The sequence below is a fragment of the Lolium rigidum genome, chromosome 5, assembly GCF_022539505.1.
Source record: "Lolium rigidum isolate FL_2022 chromosome 5, APGP_CSIRO_Lrig_0.1, whole genome shotgun sequence".
NCBI classification, from domain to species: Eukaryota; Viridiplantae; Streptophyta; class Magnoliopsida; order Poales; family Poaceae; genus Lolium; species Lolium rigidum.
This window is the reverse complement of record NC_061512.1, coordinates 29,109,333-29,132,576: the sequence shown is the minus strand read 5'-3', so window position 1 is coordinate 29,132,576 and position 23,244 is coordinate 29,109,333. Positions and strand designations below refer to the sequence as shown.

General features: G+C 48.2%; 1 protein-coding gene and 1 long non-coding RNA gene across 4 annotated transcripts; one reads left to right on the top strand and one right to left on the bottom strand.

Annotated features, from left to right (window-relative positions):
- Nucleotides 1–1,977: 1,977 nt before the first annotated feature.
- LOC124654433 (alpha-amylase/trypsin inhibitor-like) lies at nt 1,978–3,093 on the bottom strand. The gene is made up of 2 exons (XM_047193433.1): nt 2,672–3,093; nt 1,978–2,484 (listed from the first exon to the last, which is right to left on the bottom strand). The coding sequence occupies exons 1-2, from the start codon at nt 3,062–3,064 to the stop codon at nt 2,176–2,178; spliced, it is 702 nt and encodes a 233-aa protein (XP_047049389.1). The 5' UTR covers nt 3,065–3,093; the 3' UTR covers nt 1,978–2,175.
- Nucleotides 3,094–15,397: 12,304 nt separating this feature from the next.
- Nucleotides 15,398–22,987, top strand: LOC124654432. 3 transcript variants are annotated; one of them, XR_006988345.1, is made up of 3 exons: nt 15,398–15,959; nt 16,343–17,159; nt 22,839–22,987. It is a non-coding gene; the product is annotated as an uncharacterized LOC124654432 (long non-coding RNA). The 3 variants fall into 3 exon arrangements; XR_006988346.1 differs by adding an exon at nt 21,944–22,018 and having other exon boundaries at nt 15,398–17,159; XR_006988347.1 differs by lacking the exon at nt 22,839–22,987 and adding exons at nt 21,944–22,018; nt 22,107–22,831 and having other exon boundaries at nt 15,398–17,159.
- Nucleotides 22,988–23,244: the final 257 nt, after the last annotated feature.

Genomic DNA, 23,244 nt, shown 5'->3' with positions numbered 1-23,244 from the left:
AAACACGTGGATGGCTTTCTTGCCTCCGCGATCTTTGGCCGGCATGGCGGCATCTCTACAACCTCCAGATCGGAGGCCCTTCTTCCTAGCTGCTGGAGCTCCGCGCCTAGCTTCCACCAAGTGGTTCGTCCACGGTGGTTTCGAGGTGCTTGAGGATGCCGGCGTCTGGTGGTGGAGGCACCCAGGGACCCGATTGCATCCCTTTTCTTACTTCCAGGGTGTTTTTTGTAATATGGCAGGCCTTATCCTCTAATTTCCGGTTCTTCTGTGCAAGTGTTGTAAAAGGGCATGCCTGCAAATTTGTAACCTGCCACGTGTTGGCATAGAAGTTCTTCTGGGGTCTTCCACCCCTTCCTTGTGCAAAAAAAAAGTGACACGTACTCAGCTGGGTGGTTCATTTCCTCAATCAAAACAACGTGCTACGATAAATTCCAACTGCATGTAAGGACCATATGTGTATTGAATTGTCAAATTTAGACACCTTGACTAACCATGTTTTGTGCTGTGACATCATGCACAATCAAGCTTGAGAAATATCTCCAAGGTAACCAACTGATTAGGGCATCTCCAACGGAGCGACGTAAACGGACGATGTGCGATCGTTTGCGTCCGCGCGGACCGGAAATGCGTCTGCACCCTGCTCCAGCGGGGCGACGCATCGTGTCTGGGGCGTCCGCAGCGACGCAAACGCGGCGCAAATATGCGGGACGTTTGCATCTCCGCGGATGCTGCGCGGTCGTGCCTAGCGTCCGCTCGCTTCCCCCACGGGCCCGCCTGGCAGCGACCCTGGTTCGATCGGCCTCGAATTAAAGCACAGCAAGCGCGCCAATGTCAACCGCCGGAGTGGCAACCGCGCCGATCAACCCGCCAACAGCCGGAATGGAGCGCCGAACCGCCGCGGAAGAGCAACCGCAGGCCTCTTCGTTATACGCGCCGCCATTAATCCCCGCAGAATATAACCCCTGCGTCTGCTGAAATTCACGTCGAACCGCCTGCTTCTTCTTTTCTTCTTCTTCTTCTTCTTCTTCTTCTTCTTCTTCTTCTTCTTCTCCAACACCGGCTAGCCAGACGCCATGAGCGACTAAACCCTGCCGTCGAACTCGGAGAGCGAGGGCAAGCCGCCGGGATGGCGGCATTGGTGGGAAACCCATGCGACGCCAAGCGACCCTGGCTCCACGCCCAGCGACCCTGCCTCCACGCCGAGTGAGGAGGAGGAGGACGGAGGCGCCGATGCCTGCGACGGCCAGGAGGAGGACGGAGGCGCCGCTGGCAGCGACGGCGAGGAGGAGGAGGAGGAGGACTCCGCTAGGTTCACCCGGCTGGAGGCGCAGGAGACGGCGGACGACAAGGCGGCGGCAAGGAAGGAGTCCAGGGCCCGGGCAAGGGCGCAGGCGCGGGGGCGCGTCGTCGTCCGTTCACCGACGACGACGATGAAGACGCCACTTGGTCCGACTCCAACTCCTCCACGGACGTGTCGTCCGCCAGTTCCTCTTCCGACGAGAAGGTGACAAGCAAGAGGCGCAGGAGTGAGGACGACGAGGCAAGGCCTTCTAACAAGAAGGCCAAAAATTAGTTTATAGTTTATTTGTTTTTAAATTTGTTCTCTAGTGTGTATGTTAAATATGTTTAAACTTTTTCAATTCGAGTAATCTATCCGGTGAACTGTTTATGGCAGCAACATGACATCATTCAGTACTGCTTGTTTTCGCGTTTAAACTTGCTCATTCATATAAATTGGGAAGTCCTTCAACAAAAATGAAAAGAAGGAGCAGGAAAACAAAACAGTTGCATGTCCAAAATGCGTCGGACCGCTGGGGGTGGCCCCCGACGCAAACGGATATTTCGCGCCTCACGGTCATTTCGGCGTCCGCCAGGCGACGCAAACGGACGTCCGCGGACAATTTGGGCGTCCGAAATGTGTCGCACCGTTGGAGATGCCCTTAGTCCAAGAGATGAAGATTGACGGCAATAAAAACATATACGTTATCAGGTAGAAATTCGATATTTATTTACTGACGATTGACATGCACGCACTAGCTATGCATGCATATGCAACGCATGGCACATACAAACTTTTTTTCCAAGCACAACGGATAGCCCTTATTGATCCAAGTACAAAGGGTACTCCTTATTGATCCAAGCACAAACTTATTCGCCGTATGGTGCACCAATGCATTATGCATCTGATACAAGGGCATTGGAGGGGCAGAGCACGATCTGGTAGTTGGTTCCGGAGGGGCAGGTGAAGGTGCTGGTCTGGTCGTCCTTGGCGTAGCTGTAAGCGTCGGGGCACTTGTTCTTGAAGAACTTCGAGTAGTAGGTCGGCGGGCAGTTGTCCGTGAACTGTCCCCTACAGCAGTAGGTGTCGCCGCCGAACTTGCCGCACGCGCTCGCGCACCCTCCGGGCACCTGCAGCTCTGGGAGGCACTCTCTCGTGATGTCCACGGGGCAGCTCGCGCCCCGGCACGCCGCGCCGCCCACGGGCTGGAATGAAAATCACTTTCAGTGAGATTTCATCGAAATTCAGTAATTTTGGTATACATGGATATATTTTCCATCCAGTCGAATCATGCTAGACACGTCCGCACAACATGAATTCAAATAAATTTCAGAATATCTTTAGAAATTTTGAATAACTGGAAAGCTAATTTGGGCAGTGGCAGAAACTTACCTGGAAGCTTATTGGCGAGTTGAACCCGTCAATGACGGATATGTCGAAGAAGTCCCGGGCCCCTCCCTGTCCCAGGGTGTACTCGGCCAATGTAGCGGGCTGCTCGCCGGAGACGCGGCAGGCCAGCGCGCCGGCGCAGTCGCCCGTGATGCAACGGCCGCGGCCGCTACCGTCGAAGGTGCACCCCGTGCGTGGCCACACCCTGGCCCCCGCGGTGCCGGGCGGCATGGTGAACGACCATGACTGGCCTGGGTCAAGGCGAACGCCACCGCCCGGGAGCGCGCCTGGCCAAATCGTGTAGGAGCATCTGTTGACGACGGTGATGGTGGCGGCGTCAGTAGCCGTGCTCACGGCGAGGAGGACGACGACGGCCAGGACGCTGGAGGACGCCATGGCAGACGACAAAGTCCTGCGGTTAGGTGAGTTGATAGTTTGCTACCGTGGCTTGCAGGTTTCTATAGCCGCCCTGATGCTGTTGTTGGTTTTCTAGGTGTTCAAATGCAAGTGGGACTTTTCTACGGTCGTTTTCAACCTAGCTGTGCATATTCATGAAGTCTCTACAGCATGATACCTCCACAATCAATTTTTATGCTGACCGGTTGCCTAACAAATAAATAACACAGCATTAACAATATATATTCTGTAGAATACCAGTTTTAGGATTTCGTCATTAGGCTTGACTTGTCAAATGCTGAAATAACATAAATTTAGGTCCAATCATTGTGCATATTTTGACTAATCACAATTGTCATATTAGTATTGGATATATACTCAAAATTTTAACACGCAAAAAAAAGCGTGGGGTTCACAATAATGGCCGACCGACTAAAAAGATGGCAACATATCTCATCCATAAATACATGGCCACATTGCAAATCCATGAATGACCCCATTAGTGAGAGGTTGAGCTTGGGTGTTTTTTGATGCGCCCATTGATAGATAGATAGATACGTATATTAAAGTTGGATGATTTAGCAGCCTCCACTAATAGAAAAATGGGCATCCGTCTAAGTACGAACCGGTACTAAAGGGTGCATTAGTACCGGTTCCCTTGCCCAGGCGGCCGAGAAACATCAATACCGATTCGTTGAGGGCCTTTTGTACCGGTTCGTGTTACGAATCGGTACGAAAGGATTTCCGTCCTACTTTGAGGCGGAGGTGGGGCCAGAGCTGAACCTTTAGTACCGGTTCATCTGAAGAACCGGTACTAAAGGGTCCCTGCCCTATTTCTTGGGCCCGATCTCTGCATCTCTCATTTTCCCTTCTCCTTCTCCTCTCTCACATTTTCAAATATTTTGCACCTCTCACACTCCAACAAATCTCTATTTTACTCCACCATTTTATCAAGATTGACGGCACCTATCTATCAAAGGGTTAGCAATATCATCCTTTCTTCCGGCGTTCATAATTTAGCTCAATTCTTTGCTAGTTTAACTCGTATTATTTTTCTAGTGCTAGCAAGGTGTTCGATAAAATGCCTAAGTTAGAGATTTCATTCTTTTTATATGCAATCTGAGCTCAAATTAAAGTATGCTTTGTAGGTTTTAGTATCGTTCCCGTCCTCACCGCCGTCGATCGCGAGCGCCATCCCCTAGCCGGCACCGTACCACCTCGGTGAGCCTCTTCTTTTTTATAAAAAAACTTAGTTTTATGTGATGAACTTGAATATTAATTAAGTTGGTCACTCAAATATCCATGATGTTGTGTAATTAATGATTTTTGATATCCTTATATAATGCAGATGAATCGACAATGGATGTACGGTGACCGATGCCATCCCGACTTCATTACTGGCATGCATTATTTTCTCAACGTGGCTGAGGCAAACAGGCGGTCGAATGGTTTTATTTATTGTCCATGTAGTTCCTGTAAGAATACGAAGGATTACTCTACCTCAAAGACCCTTCACGTCCACCTGCTTGAGAACGGTTTCATGCCCGGCTATAATTGTTGGACCAAGCACGGAGAAAGAGGGGTTATAATGGAAGACAACGAAGTAGAAGAGGATAGTGACAACTATCTTATGTTCACTGAAGACGGTGATAGTAGAATAGGGGAAGACGAAGTTGAAGAAGAACCCATTTTTTATGAGCCCATTTTTGATGACCCCGATGACGATTTGGGTCGGGCCATTCTTGATGCGAAGATAAACCGCGGAAGTGAAAAGGAGAGGTTGAAGTTGGAGAAAATGTTAGAGGATCACAACAAACTGTTGTACCCAAATTGCGAAGATGGCTAGAAAAAACTGGGTACCACACTGGAATTACTGCAATGGAAGGCAAAGAATGGTACTTCTGACAAGGGATTTGAAAAGTTGCTGAAAATAATAAAGAAGATGCTTCCAGGGGAGAACGTATTGCCCTCTAGTACATACGAAGCAAAGAAGGTTGTCTGCCCTCTAGGATTAGAGGTGCAGAAGATACATGCATGCATCAATGACTGCATCCTCTACCGCGAGGAGTACGAGAATTTGAATGCATGCCCGGTATGTGGTGCATTGGGGTATAAGATCAGACGAGATGACCCTGACGATGTTGAGGGCGAGTCCACCCCCAGGAAGAGGGTTCCTGCGAAGGTGATGTGGTATGCTCCTATAATACCACGGTTGAAACGTTTGTTCCAAAACAAAGAGCATGCCAAGTTGTTGCGATGGCACAAAGAGGACCTTAAGAAAGATGTGATGCTGAGACACCCCGCTGACGGGTCGCAGTGGAGAAAAATCGACAGAGAGTTCAAGTCATTTTCAGATGATGCAATGAACTTAAGATTTGGTCTAAGTACAGATGGCTTTAATCCTTTCGGGGAGCAGAGCTCCAGTCATAGCACCTGGCCAGTGACTTTATGTATCTATAATCTTCCTCCTTGGTTGTGCATGAAGCGGAAGTTCATTATGATGCTAGTGCTTATCCAAGGCCCGAGGCAACCCGGCAACGACATTGATGTGTACCTGAGGCCATTGGTGAAGAACTTTTACAGTTGTGGCGTGAAGAAGGTGTACCTGTGTGGGATGAGCACAAACAAAAGGAATTTAACCTACGAGCATTGTTGGTTTTAACCATCAATGATTGGTCTGCTCTTAGTAACATTTCAGGACAGTCAAACAAGGGATACAATGCATGCACACACTGTTTAGGTGAGACTGACAGTATATATTTGGGAAACAAGAATGTGTAACTGGGGCATCATCGATTTCTTCCAAAACAACATCACGTAAGAAAGAGAGGAAAGCATTTCAGAGGTGAGGCAGATAACCGAACGAAGCCTACCCGCCCTACTGTGGATGTTATATATGACATGATCAAGGATTTAAAAGTGATCTTTGGAAAGGGTCCTGGCGGACAATCTGTTCCGCATGATGTTGACGGACACGTACCCATGTGGAAGAAGATGTCTATATTTTGGGAGCTACCCTACTGGAAAATCCTAGAGGTTCACTCTGCAATCAACGTGATGCACGTGACGAAAAATCTTTGCGTGAACCTGCTAAACTTCTTGGGCGTGTATGAGAAGACAAAAGATACACCGGATGCACGGCAGGACTAGCAATGTATCCACGAAGGAAACAACCTGAATCCAGAGAAGTATCAAGGTACTGCCAGCTACGCTCTTACCAAAGAAGAGAAGGAGATCTTTTTTGAAGTCCTGAGTAGCATCAAGGTCCCGTCTGGCTTCTCTTCGAATATAAACGGAATAATAAACATGTCAAAGAAAAAGTTTCAAAACCTAAAGTCTCATGACTGCCACGTGATTATGACACAATTACTTCTGGTTGCATTGAGGGGGCTTCTGCCGGAAAATGTTCGAGTACCCATTGTGAAGCTATGTGCGTTCCTCAATGCAATTTCTCAGAAGGTGATCAATCCACTAACTCTACAAAATTTACAGAAGGATGTGGTGCAATGTCTAGTTAGCTTCGAGTTGGTGTTCCCACCATCATTCTTCAATATTATGACACATCTCCTCGTTCACCTGGTCGAAGAGATTGGCGTTCTCGGTCCTGTATTTCTACACAACATGTTTCCCTTTGAGAGATTCATGGGAGTCTTAAAGAAATACGTTCATAACCATGCTAGGCCAGAAGGAAGCATCTCCAAGGGCTATGGAACAGAGGAGGTCATTGAGTTTTGTGTTGACTTTATTCCTGACCTTAAGCCTATCGGTGTTCCTGAATCGCGCTATGAGGGGAGACTGCGTGGAAAAGGCATGCTAGGAAAGAAAGCAACAATGTGTATGGACGGACATTCTTTCACTCAAGCACACTACACAGTTCTACATAATTCCAGCTTGGTGGCTCCGTACATAGTGGAACACAAGAATATTTTACGCTCTGAATACCCGGAGCAACGTGAAGATTGGATTGATGGAGAACACATGAATACTTTTGGCAGTTGGTTGTAAACACATCTCATTAATGTCACTGATGAAGAACAGCTATACTTGTTGGCCAAGCAACCATCTTCGACTATATCGACTTTTCAAGTGTACGAGATAAATGGGAATACATTTTACACGTTCGCCCAAGATAAAAAGAGCACCAACCAAAACCGTGGTGTCTGCTTTGATGCAGCAGAGGACAATGGGAAGAAGGTCACATATTATGGGTACACAGAGGAGATATGGGAACTTGACTATGGACCTAATTTCAAGGTCCCTTTGTTCCGGTGCAAATGGTTCAACCTGAAAGATGGGGTACAGGTAGACCCGCAGTACGGAATGACTACAGTGGATCTCAAGAATCTAGGGTACGACACCGAACCATTCGTCCTAGCCAGTGAAGTGGCTCAGGTTTTTTATGTGAAGGACATATCTACCAAACCGAAGAAAAGAAAAGAAAGGCAAGAGGACACATCATACGATGAGCCAAAGCGCCACATAGTTCTTTCAGGAAAAAGAAACATCGTGGGAGTAGAGGACAAGACAGACATGTCAGAAAATTATAATAAGTTTGATGATATTTCACCCTTCAAGGTGAAAACTGACCCAAGCATCATGTTAAATAATGAAGATTGTCCATGGTTGCGTCGCAATCAGAAGAAAGGGAAACACACGAAGAAAACTAAGAAGACTAGATATGGATCATAACTTGTGTATCTCAATATGGAAATCACTTTCCCATTTATTTTTGTGTAATGATGTTACTGTATGTAAGATATTAACAATGGAGATGGTTGGCTTGTTTTACTAGTTAAGTAGCTTTCACGGGCTTGCAGGGAAAAATTTCCGAGGTGGAGCTTCCGAAGATGCCGTAGGGCGTGAGCACCAATGACATCTTCGAGAAGCTCCGCCACGGGAGATTTCCCAACCCTTTCCCCAATACTGTTAGAGGAAATGGAGTCTTTCACGGGCTTACAAGGAAATTTTTCCGAGGCGGACCTTCCGAAGATGCCGTAGGGCGTGAGCACCAACGACATCTTCGAGAAGCTCCGCCACGGGAGATTTCCCAACCCTTTCCCCAACACTGTTAGAGGAGATGGAGTATTTCACGGGCTTGCAGGAAAAAATTTCCGAGGCGGAACTTCCGAAGATGCCGTAGGGCGTGTGCACCAACGACATCTTCGAGAAGTTCCGCCATGGGAGATTTCCCAACCCTTTCCTCCATCCATGGGGTTGAAACTCTCCCTACCTATGTTGGCTTGTTGAGCTGCTTGCCATGGCGTATCGATGCTCCTTTTATAGGCACGGCGCCGCTTCTACTTTGTATTGTTCCTCCGACAGGGCGTCGTGCGCTACATGTTTTATCTCATCGAGCAGTGCGTCCACCCACGCGTCCTAATCCTGCCGACAGCTTTAGTCTCGGTTGCACCCACCAGCCGGTACTAATGGTTACCCACGCGTCCTTATCCCACCGACAGTTTTGTTAGATGACACAAAAACCACCTTTAGTCCCGGTTGTACCTACCAGCCGGGACTAATGGTTGCCCGCACGTCAGCCACCCCCCAGATAAGGCCTTCCCAGACAACCCTCCCCAGATAAGGCCCCCACATCTTTTGTCCCGGTTTGAGCCCCCACCCGGGATGAAAGTTTCCCGCGCCACTGCGTTCCCGCCTATTTTCTTCCCGCGCTTTCCACCGCTTCCCGCCTCCGTCTTCCCGCCATTTTTTTACTATATATATGTAGGCTTGGCCTCCATTTACATATCACATCTAGACTCATATCTGCAAACCTCATCACTCTCTCCCATGGCTTCCATCGCATCTCTAACCCCCCGGGAGGCGGAGGTGCTTTGCGCCTCGAACTACCCCTGTCCGCCAGGCTACCGCGTCCCGACCGGCTGGTTGCTGAGCGTCGGAGGCGTACCGGTCCCTCCTGTCCCTCTACGTGTGGCGCGTCAGATGGCCATCACGAACCACTACTACTTCGAGCTCACGCCAGAGCAGCGGAGGAATCCCCAGTGGCATCCCAACTACAACCCGACTTGGGATTGCTTCTTGATCAATCGGCGTGAGAAAGCGCTTGCCAGGCACGAGGAGGACGGCCCGCCTCGTTCGAACTTCAACGAGGCCGGCCGTCGGCTATGGTGGCGCGGCCGGACTCTCCAGAGCGTCATGGCCTACCGTGGCCCCAGCCTGCGCCACCCTCAGTCCCAGCCCACGCGTGCTCACCCGCCGAGGTTCGACTACCGCGACCCCGATGCCAGCGACGACGACGTCGGCGACTACGATGACTACAGTGGCGACGTTTATAGGGCTAGGCACGAGTATGACTGAATGACTCTAACATTCGAATCTGGCCATGTATCTTAATTTTCAGTTGAGCTCTGTACTTTAATTCCAGTTCAATCGTAATAAATTTTTATTCCTGCCCATTATTCCCCGCCCTTTTCCTCCCGCGCGGACGACGTCGTGGCGGGAGTAAAGAAAAGAAATAAAAAAGAAATAAAAAAGAAATAGAAAAAAATAGAAATAGAAAAGAAAAAGAAATAGAAATAGAAAAAAAAACAAAAAAGAGAAGAAAAGAAATAGAAAAGAAAAAGAAACAGACAAAGAAAAGAAAAGAAATAGAAAAGAAAAAGAAATAGGAAAGAAAAAGAAACAGAAAAAAACAAAAAACAAAAAAAACAGAAAATAAATAGAAAAGAAAAAGAAATAGAAAAAAGAAAAAAAGAAAAAGAAACAGAAAAAAAAGAAAAAAAAAAGAAACAAAAAAGAAAAAGAAACAGAAAAGAAAAAGTAAAAGAAAAGAAAAAGAAAGAAAATTGACCTTTGGTACCGGTTCCACCCACCAACCGGTACCAAAGGCGACGGATTTCATCCCTACCGCGCGGCAAAACTGCTAAGTTTTTCGCCCGCGCCTCCGCAGCCACGCCCGCGACGACGCAGCCACGCCGTGCCGCCATCCGCAGCCACGCCGTCCGCCGCCGTCCGCTCCCCGGCGCAGGTTAGTCTGCTCCTCCCTGTCTTTCCCTCCCCTGCTCGCGCGCGCACCGGCAGTGTCCGGCACCGACGCCGTCGACGCCGGCTACACGGCCTCGCCACGCCGCCTCGCCGATGCCGCAGACGCCCTCGCCGACGACGCAGACGCCCATGCCGGCGACGCCAAGCCGCGCTCCGCGGCTTTGTCGACACCGCCCTTAGGGTGTTCGACGCAATGCCGCAGACGCCCACGCCGCCTCGCTCGCGCCGCAGACGCCCATGCCGCCTCGCTCGAGCCGCAGCCTCCGCACACGCGCAGCCGCAACCTGCGGTACCCGCCGATGTGCTCATTGCACGCCAGCCCGAAGGCCAGCGCTATGATGGCCCACGCCACCAGCGCCGACGCGGCGGTGTTGGCGAGGCTGCCCCCGTGCCAGGCGCGCACGTGGGGTACGCCGGCGAGCTTGGAGGCGGCGCCCACCACGCCGGCTAGGATGGCGAAGACGAGGAAGTAGAAGGTGGCGTCGTTGCCGGCGACCCCTGGGTAGTGCGGTATGTATAGGGAGTGAGGAAGTGGACAGATGTGATGCGAGTGGGACACGTGCCCTACAGCGGGAGTGGGCTTTACTCGGCGAGCTGTCGGTGCCGCCGTGGTGGAAGCGGCTCTGCCGCCGCGACATCGAGGAGGAGCGCCGAGTGTTTGCGCGAGACTAGACGAGGGAGGTAGCGGAGAGAGGAGGAGTGGTGGCGTTTGGAAAGAAAGAAAAAAAAAGGCAGCGAGAGAGCACGAGGAGGCGGTCGCGGAAGCAGGGCGCGCATCACCGCCGGAGAGGAGAAGAGAGAGGTGGTTGGGTGTGTCGTGGGGCAGATCGCGAGGTCGGTCCGCGGTAGGAGGATCCAGGGAGCCGGGATTGCTGAGGGTCGATGGGCGCCACCCTCAGCACCTCGACGATGTCGTGGAGAGTCTTGTGTTTGGCTATTGCTTTCTTCACTTGAATTGTTATCCATCTAGCAATCTGTTATGATCATGACATGATGAATCAAATAATTGCACTTAATTTTGTAGTGACATTGAGCTATGGAGGACGGCCCCTTCATCCGAGATGAGGAGAAAGAAGAAATGGTGCAGAAATTGATATATGAGAGTGCCCGTGGACCAGAACCCGATGGAGAACCCAATGGAGATGACGATGATTTCGGCTCACAATTTCTAAACGATGTCGGTGAGGGACTTGAACCTGAAGAAAGAAGAGACGACGAAGTGTCCTTAACAAACTCCGGTGAGGTGTATATTTATATATCAAGGCTATGTTCCTCACTGGATGTATTGATTTATTTGTATTGCACTTATTAATGAATCATTTTTCTTTTAGCCTTCTGGATCATCGAGCAAATCTGTTAAAAATCAACGAGGCCCGACGCAACGTTTAAAGGGCGAGGGTAGGTTAGCCCTCACCGCATTTAAGGATAGTGGTGAACCGATGGATCCCAAAGAGCACTGCCGTAAATTTATAAATCAAGCTGTTGTTTTTGTTAGGGACCATGTATCGATCAGCATTGTAGAGTGGCATAAGCCGTAGAACGCGGGGGCTGAAGCTAGTTATGTCAGCGATACTCTAAAACTTTTTCTTTGGGACACTCTACTGACACACTTCAGCCTACCGGAAGACATGACGGAAGGCCAGAAGAAGAAAGTCAAGGAATGGACTCTTAAGAAGATGGCCACACAATTCCAGACCTGGAAGAAAAATTTATGGGCCAGACATGAAGATGAAGATCCAGTATTCACTGGAAGTCTAGTGAAGATAAAAGATCACTGGCCCGCATTTAAGAGGTATAAGAAATCGTCTACTGTTGTGTCCTGACCAGTCACAAATACGGAAAATGCTTCAAAGAAGAAACATTTCCATCATTTGGGGTCAGGTGGCTACAAGACTTCCATTCAGAAGTGGAGTGCATTTGAAGATAAACTGATGGCTGCAGGAATCACTCCACAGACATGGGACTGGCCCGACCGGTCCAAGTTCTGGTTGTTCGCGCATGAGGCAGGGTTGGACCCAAAGACAGGGCTGATCGTTGCAAAGGGAAAATGGAAGGAAAAAAATTGAAGAAGTCACGACGAAGCTTATAGATGCAATTGAAAAAGTTAGAAAGGGAGAGTACATTCCCGATAGAGAGAATGACGAGCTGACACTCGCTCTGGGGAATCCTGAACACGTTGGACGAATACGAGCCCGTCCAGGTGTCAGCATGAAGGAAGCGTGGCTGGAGTGCGCTGACAGTTATAGAAGCTGTTCGAGAAAGAAGAAACAGGAGTCAGACAGGTTAGCGGAATTGATAAATAGGGTGGGGGTGCTTGAGAAAAATCAGAGGGCACCTGATTAGCCGCTGTTTCTACAAGATCCTCAAGCCGATGGCGCCCCATCTCAGCGAAGAAGCAGTGTGGGTTCCTCGCATCTTGAAGGATGTGGAGGAAGCTACCCCATGGATTATGTCACGGAGAAGACAGATTGCGAGCTACATGTGTCAATGAGGAACGTGTCCGTTAAGGTGGCGGTCGGCTATGTTTACCCAAATGAAGATGGAGCAACGCACCATCATATGCCTATTCCAGCTGGATGTGCTCGTGTCGGGGTGGATGACGTTGTGACGGGTTATGAAACATTGGAGCTTGATTTTCCTGGAGGTGACGATGAGAAGACAATGGCCGATGTCAAGCGCGGTTTCGCCCTATGGCCCAAGAAATACATCGTCCTTTTGCCAAGGCCACAGACTCCTCCTCGTAGCAGTCCACATGAGCAGCAAATTTCACATGAGCAGCAATGGCCATCGACTCCTCCTGGTAGCAGTCCACACGAGCAGCAAAGTCCACACCTACCTGAGAGGGACCCCAGCGCGAGTCCACCATCTCGAGATCCTCCGCGTAAGACAGCGCCCATTAAGCGGAACGGTTCGCCGCCTAGGAAGAGACCTAGAAAGGAGAAATCACTGCCGTCTATTGAGAAGTTACCTTCGGAAAAAACTATTGAGGAATGCACCGAAGTCTCTAAGTCCCAGGTGGAAGCCCATTTTGCTAAGAAAGTGCCAGAGATACCTTTTGAGAAGACTCTAGATCCGGTGAAAGTTGTGCGTACCGTTGAGAATCTATATGACCCTGTACCATCGCCGACATCTGACTATAGGCGTTCTATTGAAAGGTCGTATGACGATATGGTGCAGGCAAAAAAACTCGATCAATCGGTGGTCTCGGCGAAGAAAGGGAAACAAGTGTACCAGCTCGGAGAACAACCCGTTCAATCGGTCCCCCCTCTCAATGTGTTTGACGAGAAGGCCATTGAAAGTTCTCGCAAAACACAACCGATTACCCCATCGTTGAAGTAGCATATAAATTTGTTCAAGGGAAAGATTTGGTCGAGAATGTCAGGTCGCTACCAACAAGTATGCGCAATTTGCATCTGTGGTACAATAATGACACAAAGAGAGGGCTCGAGGCTATCATGGTGCGAGTTAAGGATGAGCACTACTTCCAAGAATACTCTGTGAGCATTGACTTCTGCGAACTTTTTCAGTTGTACAATCTCCAGGCCCTCGACAAATCTATCGTCAGTTGCTATTGTCTGTAAGTGATTTATTAATGTAATTTGAGAAGTCTTTAGCTCAGCTCGTTCATTGTCTGCAAATTATCCTCAATTTAATCTTTTGTGCGCTATATTATGCAGATCGAAGAAGCTCAAATGCAAAATGGATGAAATCACGGACATTGGGTTTATTGACCCGGATACAATGCATGAAAGAACCATAGAAGATCCCATCTATAACAAGGATACACCGGAAACTTTGCTAAGGTTTTTGAAGCAACAACGTGACAAAAAGATAATACTTTGGCCTTACAACTTCAAGTGAGTGTTACTGTCTTATAACACATTCTATTTTGCTCACGAGATGTTAAAATTTTAACTGATGACTTATATCTATGACACTGCATATTTAAACGTGCGCAGGTTTCACTTTATTCTTATCGCCATTAAAATGTACGATGGAGAAGTTGAAGTCTTTGACTCACTAACCAAAGAGCCTATACTATACAAGACGGCTTTTGATATGCTCAAAAAGTAAGTTTAATTCTTATCGGTTTTTTCGTTAATTTCCTGATATCAACAAATTGATAACTCTTTTATGCATTTTCTTTTGTCGGGCAGCGTATGGCAAACGTTCATCCAGGAAGATTCGACCGTTGAATGGAAACTGAAGCTGATATGGCGTGCGAACAAAGTAAGTAGTACTACCTAGGTCCACACACCTTTATCATACTTGATTATTTTTTGATTGAATTATATTCTTGTACAGAAATGCGCGAAACAACCAGAGGGAACTAATCTATGTGGATACTATGTTTGCGAGTACATCCACAAGAATGTCAGCGAGAGAACGAATAATCAAAGAAATAGAGAGGTACGAAAACAATATTCACAAATTTATTTTGTTACCATAAGTTCTGCTGAGTTTCAGTCATAATTGTTTGATTGTGATTTGATATATATATATATATATATATATATATATATATATATATATATATATATATATATATATATATATATACACTAGTTGAATGCCCGTGCTTCGCTACGGAACCATAATAATAATAAAATAATATTATAATTTTTTATTTGATCTAAACATAATTAATGTAGTGAAACAATGTAAAAATTGTTTGTATATAATGGCGCGCCTCGGCTTCCGCAAGTGTGCGCTGCTAGGCGATGTCGCAGTGGCAGGACGCAGCGGTCGTCCGCCCGGTCCTCCTCCGGCCATGCCGACGCGTTCCAATGACCGTGCGCCGACTGCTACTCCGGCCCTGGGATTCGTGGCCATCTTCACCACAGCCTGCGCTGGCTACGGCCTGGCCGCAGTTTCCACAGCCAGCCCTTCCTCCTCCACTGCCGGCGTACCAACTTTCATGGCCGACGCCGAAGTTCATCGATCTTGTCACCGATGACGAGCAGTAGCCATTAGCTAGGTTTTAGCAAGCTTTTATGGCATTTTAAAATCTTTTTATGTCTTTTTATTAATGTAAATTATGATTTTTATTAATGAAGAAAAAAAGTATGCGTCGTGTGCAAACGGGCGCGGTCGATTTCGATCATTTCAGTCAACGCAAACGGACGCGACCCGAAATGCATCGCCCCGCTTGAAAGAGAAAAAAGAAAAGCGTAGCCGAGGAATTTTCCTGTCTTCCCGTCAAGGGCGCGTTTGGTTCTAAGCCGACGCCGGCCTTACCGAAAAATTGGTGCACGCGTGGTATCTGACTATCTGGCTGGCGTTTGGTTGGCTCCCAAAAAATTGGCACGCCCATGTGTCACAGACTCACAGTGTAAATTTTGCCAATCGTGGGCGAAGTGTGGGCGTAAACCAAACACCACCCCCCTCTCTTTCCCAAATCCTCATTTTTCTCCTCAAGATCTCACCGCGGCGGTTGATGCCGGCCCCCGCTCCCGCTCCGGTGCTCGCAGCTCAAGGTTCGTTTGGTTCTCTTCCATGCCCCCGCTCCTCCCCCCATAGCCTCCGCTGCCGACCACTCCGGCGCATCCTCTGACAAGGCACGGCCGACCTCGACGCCTCCCTGCTGTGCGCTCCGACGGCCGCCTCCGGCAAGCTCCAACCCGACCGTTTCTGCTCTATCCTGCTGCCATGGCAAGGCGGCAGAGGAGCTGCGCGCCCGTTCCGGCTCCAACCACAAGCGCCGGGCCTGCAGCACACGTCGCCCCTGACTGCTGCTGAAGAGGCGGACAAGGACCAGCCGATCCATGCGTGCAGCATCGACGGCATAGACTTCGCCCCCCACGACAACGCCATCCTCCGCGCCCTACTCTGCTATACCGCTGGCCTCTGTGCGTGCTCTCCGTTCTTCTGCCCCTTCTCGGTATATTGTTGAGTAAGCATTTTGCTCCTTGAATTCTAGCAGTGTTAGTCGAGAATAGCTTGATCTGTGAACTTTTCTATTGTTAAGCATGAATTGCATGATGCTGTTGTAGTTAAAATATCACCAGTAGAGTTCACCTCGATGCGAATTGGATTGTTCCAGTAAAGTTCACCTTGATGAAGAAAGGCTTGTTTGCCAGATGCATATGATACAATTATTATTGGGGCCTGAACCTATTGCTAGTCATCTCTAAGCATCATCATGGTTTTTTACATGTCCGGCATCAGCTATGTGGGGATTTGAAGATTTTTTTTTGTAATAAGGAGCTTATATACCTGTTTTATGCTAAGAGATCCAAGCTTTTTTAATGTTACAATGGTCTTTTTCTTGGCCAGAATATAGCACAACAGAATCTGATGAATTTGAGAAGCAAGATGGTGGTGACTTTACTTGTGAAGAAGAGTCTACGTTTTTGATGCTTCAGACTACTTCACTGTATCAAAGAGCAGATCTTCAACAATGTCAATTTCTACAGATTGTGGTGTACACAGTGATACTAAGATAGATAACTCAGGTGGCCTGGAAATTGTGAAAGTACAAATGCAAGATTCTGACAACATGACCTCAAATCAAACGATCATTTCTCTGTTTTGTTTTTGCATCTCTAGGATGTTCACTGTTTATTGATTAAATTCTTCAGATTAGTAAATATAATCATCAGTTACTTCTCTTCTTTGTGACCACATTCGTGAAGAAGACTAAAACAATAGGTGTTGGCTGTTGAGGTTGATTGAACTCTGCCACAAAAAATGTATTGTTTTGTCTGCTAGATTTCTTCTGATCTAAAAATATCCCCTGTTGAGTTCGAATAAGAAGCTTATATGCCTGTTTTATGCTGAGAGATCCAGTATTTGATTATTTAATCATCGAATTTTCGACTGATACTCCTTGATTTTTATTAGTTTTTATCCTGAATGATGAAGGCTGTCTCTCAACACATATTTGCTAAATTGTTACCCTTTGTTGCTGAGCATGAAATAGGTGAATGCAATATGCAATTCAGACAGGCTAAGCTCTTTACACTTCCTCTCCAGGTCAAGTGGTGTCTTTATTGACCTGTATCGACTGCATGGTGCATCTGTTGAGTATCCTGTGAACAGTCTGTTGTTATGCATGTGATGATGGAACTGCAATGCTGATTTTTGACTCAAGGTACGCATCATAGCTGTAGCATAAAAAATATGGTGATCTGTGTTAGCATATTTTCTGCCCATTTTCTTGTATTGAATTACATGGAAGGTCTACAGTTTATATTGATATTCCTGTTCTTGTTGTCATTACCTGCCATCAAGAAGAAAATAACAGGCTGTGATTCTAAAATGCTACATGTTAGTTAAATGGTCTACCCTTTAACTTTTTTTCTGACATCACAAATATCTCAGGTGTAAAACATAAAGTGCACATAAATATTCATTTAATAAAAAAATTCAAATATGTTAGCACCCATTACATTTAGAAGATATAATAACCATGAAGGAATCTGCTGAAATCTGGTCCATCGAATTCAAGTGTTAAGGACATCCTTGTAGACTATGTTCAACGTGCTCGTTACTAAGGCCTCTGTTCTTTTTCGTTTCTTTGAATTCTTGGTTTTGTCCTTCCCGTCGTCCTTGATGGCGAGGATCTTGATGTTACTTTTCGCGGTGGCTCTGGACAAGGCGACGTAGAGCTGGCCATGAGAGAACACTGGCTCCGGTAGGTACACGCCTACAGTTGGGATGGTCTGCCCTTGTGCCTTGTTGATTGTCATGGCAAAGCTGAGCCTGATGGGGAACTGCTTCCTCTTGAATCTGAACGGAAACATGTCATTGTCCGATGGGCATAAAGGTATCCGAGGAAGAAACACCCTCTCTCCTGCGTGCTGCCCCACGACGATCTCTGCGTCGATGGCGTTACTCTGGAACCCACGGACCACAAGCCTCGTGCCATTACATAGCCCGTTAGCCGGGTCAAGGTTCCTCAATAGTATAACGGGGCAATTTATCTTCAGTTTAAGCTCGTGCGGGGGAAGCCCATTAGGAGTTAGGTCATTCAGGAACTCCTGAGGATAGTATCCGTGCGGATCGTCCTCCGCACTATCGAAGCTATAGTAGATCCTCTCCTCGCCCTGGAAACGCTCGATCATGTGCATGTTTATTCCATCGACGTTGTCATTCCTTGTGGAGAGGATAGCTCGAGAAGTCATGTAATTAGGATTGTCCATGTTGTGATCTAGGGCAGGGAACACATGGTCGATCAGCTTCTTTATATCAGCCGCGTTGTCGCCTGTAGACGAGATGCATATATCTTTCGGAAGCCGAATGTTTCCGTCCTCGTCAGTTTCCTCAGTGCCATTACCTACCCTTAGAAGGTAATCCGCGAACCACTCGTCGCTCTGCGCCCTCATGTTCTTGACAAGCCTTAGCTGGCGCATGCCCTTCCAGAGGTTTGAGCTCCGCAGACTTGCGTCGATTATCTGACCCCGTGACCCTTTCCTCACTACAGGAAGCACCTGCCTGAAGTCCCCACCGAACACGATAGTCTTGCCCCCGAAAGGTCGGTTTGGGCATTCCATGATGTCGCGCATACTTCTGTCCAACGCCTCAATTGCCTGCCGTTTTGTCATGGTTGCCTCGTCCCATAGTATGAGTGAAGCCATCCTCAGGAGCTTGGCTGTCCCACTCTGCTTAGTGAAGCTGCATGATTTTCCTTCTTCAAGGTTTAGTGGGATCTTGAACCTCGAGTGGGCTGTCCTGCCTCCTGGCATGATCGAAGCGGCGACTCCTGATGTTGCTGTAGCCAACGCTATCTTTCTCTCACTCCGAACCCTAGCGAGCAGTGCCCTATAAAGGTAGGTCTTCCCTGTGCCTCCTGGGCCATCCACGAAGAATACGCCTCCATCTCCTCCATCAACTGCCGCTAGTATCTCATCGTAGGCAAGCCTCTGGTCGTGGTTTAGTGAGGTCGCTAGAGAAGCGTCTTCCTTGTCTACCTGGATATTGGTTTCCTCGATGACCTCCCTGGCCTCTCCATCTGTGTTGTCGTAGGTCTCGTCGATGTCTGGGAGAGGGAACGACTTTATGTCTTTGCCCATCGACTGCAGCATGCCCCTGATATCAAGTAGCACCTTCTGCTCCACTACTTTTGGGCATGTGTGTTTGTGCCGGTAGTCGTCAGACATCGCCTCAAGGTGCCTATCCCAAAGACCGCGCACATCTCCGGGCTCGCAGAATACTAAGATCGTTGCGAACAGCCTCCTAAGTGAGGTCGGCATGGCGAACTGCTCTGACTCGGTAAGACACTCATCGAGCGTGTTGTCGGCCTCGATGAGACCCCTCCTCTCGGCGGCCTCACGAAAGTTATCACATAGCACACCGTCCACTGTTTTGAGATCTTCGAAGGACCTTGAGCCTGGTACGTGGTTTAGCAGCACCCTTAGAAAGTATCGATCCCCCTCAGCAGGATGGGCTGACACGATCCGGCCTACTTGTTGACCCTTGTCCCTTTCCTTCCAGTATTTTGTTGTTTGCCATGTGAAGCTTCTTGGAAAATCTTTGTAAAGAATATCCCGAGCCCATGCGTGCTTCTGGTTGGCCACGAAATACTCAGTCAGCATGGATGGGGTCTCTCGAGCGGCGACTTCCTTCAGGTTGTCTCCTGCTTTGAACGTGACCATTTGCATATTTTCGAGATGAAGCGGAAGTGGTAGGACCGACGGGTGGTTCTCGCATAGCTTGAAGCCGAATATCCTCCACATGGCCTCCGGTGGAGTCACCCACCTTGCGTCAACGAATCTCTTGATCTCGTCTATGTTACCATCGGCGTCGGGCTTCTCAATATTGAACGAAGTCTGATCGTGGCCCTTGTATACGTACTTATATAGGTACTTGACGGCCTTTATGCTAGAGCACACCTCCACGTTGATGTGGCAGTCAAACATCCGCAAGAGGTAGGGGTTGTAAGGCACAACCCATCTGTTGTCTAGCATCTGGCCTCGAACCTTCGCACAACGACCGTCCTTCCGTCTCCGATAAATGGGGTATGAGTCCTTCCCTTGTACGGTGGTTTCATTGAATTCCCGCGGGTACCTACACTTGCACGACCCATCTTGCATGCACACGTTGTTTGGCTTGAGGACACCACATGGGCCATGCATCATATGCTTTACGACTATGGCGTATAGCTCCGGGTACTTATTCTTGTCCGGGAGCTCGGCGGATATGACTCGGTCGTACTGCTCTGGCACAATGAGCTTATATTTTGAGTCCATGATCAATAGGAAATGGGCGTGCGGGAGGCCCCTCTTCTGGAACTCGACCACATAGACGTAGGCCTTCACAACGCCCAGAATATGCTTCTTGGTCAGCATCTCTTTCATCATCTCCAGCTTGGCCCTAAACACTCGGACCACAATATCTGGTCGATCCTGAGGGGTTTGTCCTGGAAGTAGTGCATCCTGTATCTCCTGCCAGTTAGGGTTGCAGGTCATCGTCAAGAAGATGTCAGGCTTGCCGTACGTCTGCACCAACGCCATGGCGTCCATATGTCTACGCTTCATGTCTCGGAAGCCCCCCGGAACTTCCATGGGAGAACAATCCTTGTGCCAACAGCGCTTGCGCGAGTCTCTCCGGCCGTGATGCTATCCACAATGCCTTTATATAGATCTGCACGTATCTCCGCCTGGTGCTCCCTGAACCAACTCAGCCTGCATCCCTCAATCTTTATGTACATGTCGACTGCAAACTGTTGGAACAGACGCCCGCCATGTAGTATGGGGTTGAATATAGCCGGACGCGTCTGTAGTCGGTAACAGTAGTAGTCCCTAACGGAGACGCATATATGGCCACCTCCATCTGTGTGAAAGACATAAAAACAAGGTTAGGAAAAATAGGAAAAGTATAGACAAAAATGCAGAAGTGTCTTGAACAGCCGAACCTTCATCGTCACGGTCCTCTCTTGACTTTTGGGCAACGTGCCAAGGCGTATCACGTTTAGGGAGATTTGGATGCCAGCCGAGCTCCCCCTTAGGGAAAAAGAGGGGGTATGAGAGCGGGTCATAGCATCCTTGTGTGGCCTGTATACTATGCCTCTCGTTGTTGTCACCGTAGAGGATAATGCTGCGCTTGAATCTATTTGCCAGGTCGCTCCCCTCAACCCAGATCGCCGCCACCTCGGATGACAATGGTAAATTATATCTCCGTTGGTCTAGCTTCTTGTCGGTGTTGAGTTCTATACGGTAGTTCTCGAGGTTGTCCTTGTAGGCGCCCAAACTCCTAAACTGCTCGGAGTAGGGGTTTCCTCTTAGTATGTCTACAACCTTCCGAACAACCTCTTGGTCCAAGTCTTTGGTGGCTTCCTTGCGATGGATTAGGCTGGGATCATCGTCGTAGAAGTAGAGTTGTAGATGTTCCGGGCGAGAGTTCGGCCCGAACGAATGCATGTTGTGGTATAATTTGCCTTGCGCCCGGAATGTGTACACTCCGGACCTCATGTTGGTGCAGTTGTTGTCTAGGCTGACACCAAGAGTTGTGAATGAGAAGTGGCCGTTGAAGAATCGTATGCTTTCCCGAAAATGTCGAGAGTCCGCATCCGCGCTAGACCATAGTCTCATCAGCTCCGGGATAGGCTCCGATTCAGCTAGCTTGATAGTTCCATTCCGACAACAGAAACCATCCGTCTCACGCTCAAACTTCTTGGCGTGGCAGTGTTCGCAGTTCGGTTCCGGCTTCAACATGTGTGTGCTATTTGGGAGGTTTGAGTATACAAAGTCAAAAGGATCGATAGGATCCGCGCCGGATGAGCTTGCCGATGTATCGAGGTCTATGTCATCAGTGTCGAATCCTACATGGATTGGATGTCAAATCAGTATGTTCATATTGACTCGTAACAGATATAGTCAATGGAAAGGTTGGCATAGTACCTTCACGGGCATACATGTAACACTCCTCGTTCATTAGGTCTTCGAGGATTGCATTCTCATCCATGATGCCACTAAGGAAGTCCTCCATGTCGCCTACAACATTCTCAATCTGGTAAGCACAATGCTTTAATGTGCCATGATATTACTAAATGAATAAAGGTAGTATTGTGTGTTACCGTTGGTCCTGATTGTATACTCAGGCGTGCTCATCGAAGGTGATGCAAGAGGTGAAGCAGTTCCTTCTCTGGCAAGTGATGCATGTGTGTTTGATGCTAGTTTTATTGTTGGTAAAGTTATTGCATCTGGACACGGCATCGCGATGGACTCAGCGCACGGGGTGTTCCTCCTAGCTGCATCGTTTGCCCTGCGCTTGGCTAGCAGTGCTGCCCTCTGCTCTTCGCTTTTGCCTTTTGTAGATGAGCGTTGTTGTCGGGCTGCTCTTCTACTCTCAGTAATCTCCTTCTTTTGCTCCGCTGTCAAACTATTTTGTTTAGCTCTATATTCGGCTCTTCTGCGTGTATTAATCTCCTCCTTTTGCTGGGTTGTCAAACTATTTCGTTGGGCTCTATCACGTTCACGTCTTGTTTGATTTTCACCACTTCTTCTTCTTCGTGCATTAATCTCCTCCTTTTCCTGTGTTGACAGATTTTTTCGTCGAGCTCTATCCCGTTCACGTCTTGTTTGATTTCTATCTTGCGACATGTTTGCAATTGGCTGTGACATGTTTGCAATTGGCTGCCTTTGATCTGTCATTAGCGTAGCTGAACAGCAAATTTGACATGAAATTAGTGACTTTACATGTATAAACATGATACAGCTTTGAAGAGGAAATTAGTGACTTTACAAGTATATAAACATCGCCTTTGAATACACTTTTTTGTCTTTACAAGTATATAAACATCGCCTTTGAAATAACTAAGTTTTATGTGCAGATTAGAGCAAAGTAAAGCAATGTTCTTTACCTTTTGTGGATCAGCGGCGGCGAAGTGAGCACAAGGCGGGGGAGGCGATGTTCCAACGCGGGAGAGGCAATGTTGTCTTTAAGGCATCAGAGTCCTTTTATTACCCATGGGTGGCTCCGGATCGGTTCCTGATTTACATGTAGGAACCATGAGTCCCGTTTTATGTTCCGGATCGGTTCCTGTTTTACCTGTTGTGTTGTGTCGGAAGGATGGGTCCGATTGTTATTTGGCTGGGCTATTTTGTTTAGTTGGATATATTTTGTGGGCCGGTCATCGTCTGGGCCGGTCATCGTCTGGGCCTATTTTGTTTAGTTGGATATATTTGGCCGACCGGGCTGTTATGGGCTGTTATGCTGGCTTAGCGATTAGCGATTGA

Coding starts and splice junctions, on each gene's coding strand:
- LOC124654433 (XM_047193433.1), bottom strand. CDS start 3,064: ATGGCGTCCTCCAGCGTCCTGGCCGTCGTCGTCCTCCTCGCCGTGAGC. Junction 2,485..2,671: donor ACTCGCCAATAAGCTTCCAG/GTAAGTTTCTGC, acceptor TTTTCATTCCAG/CCCGTGGGCGGCGCGGCGTG.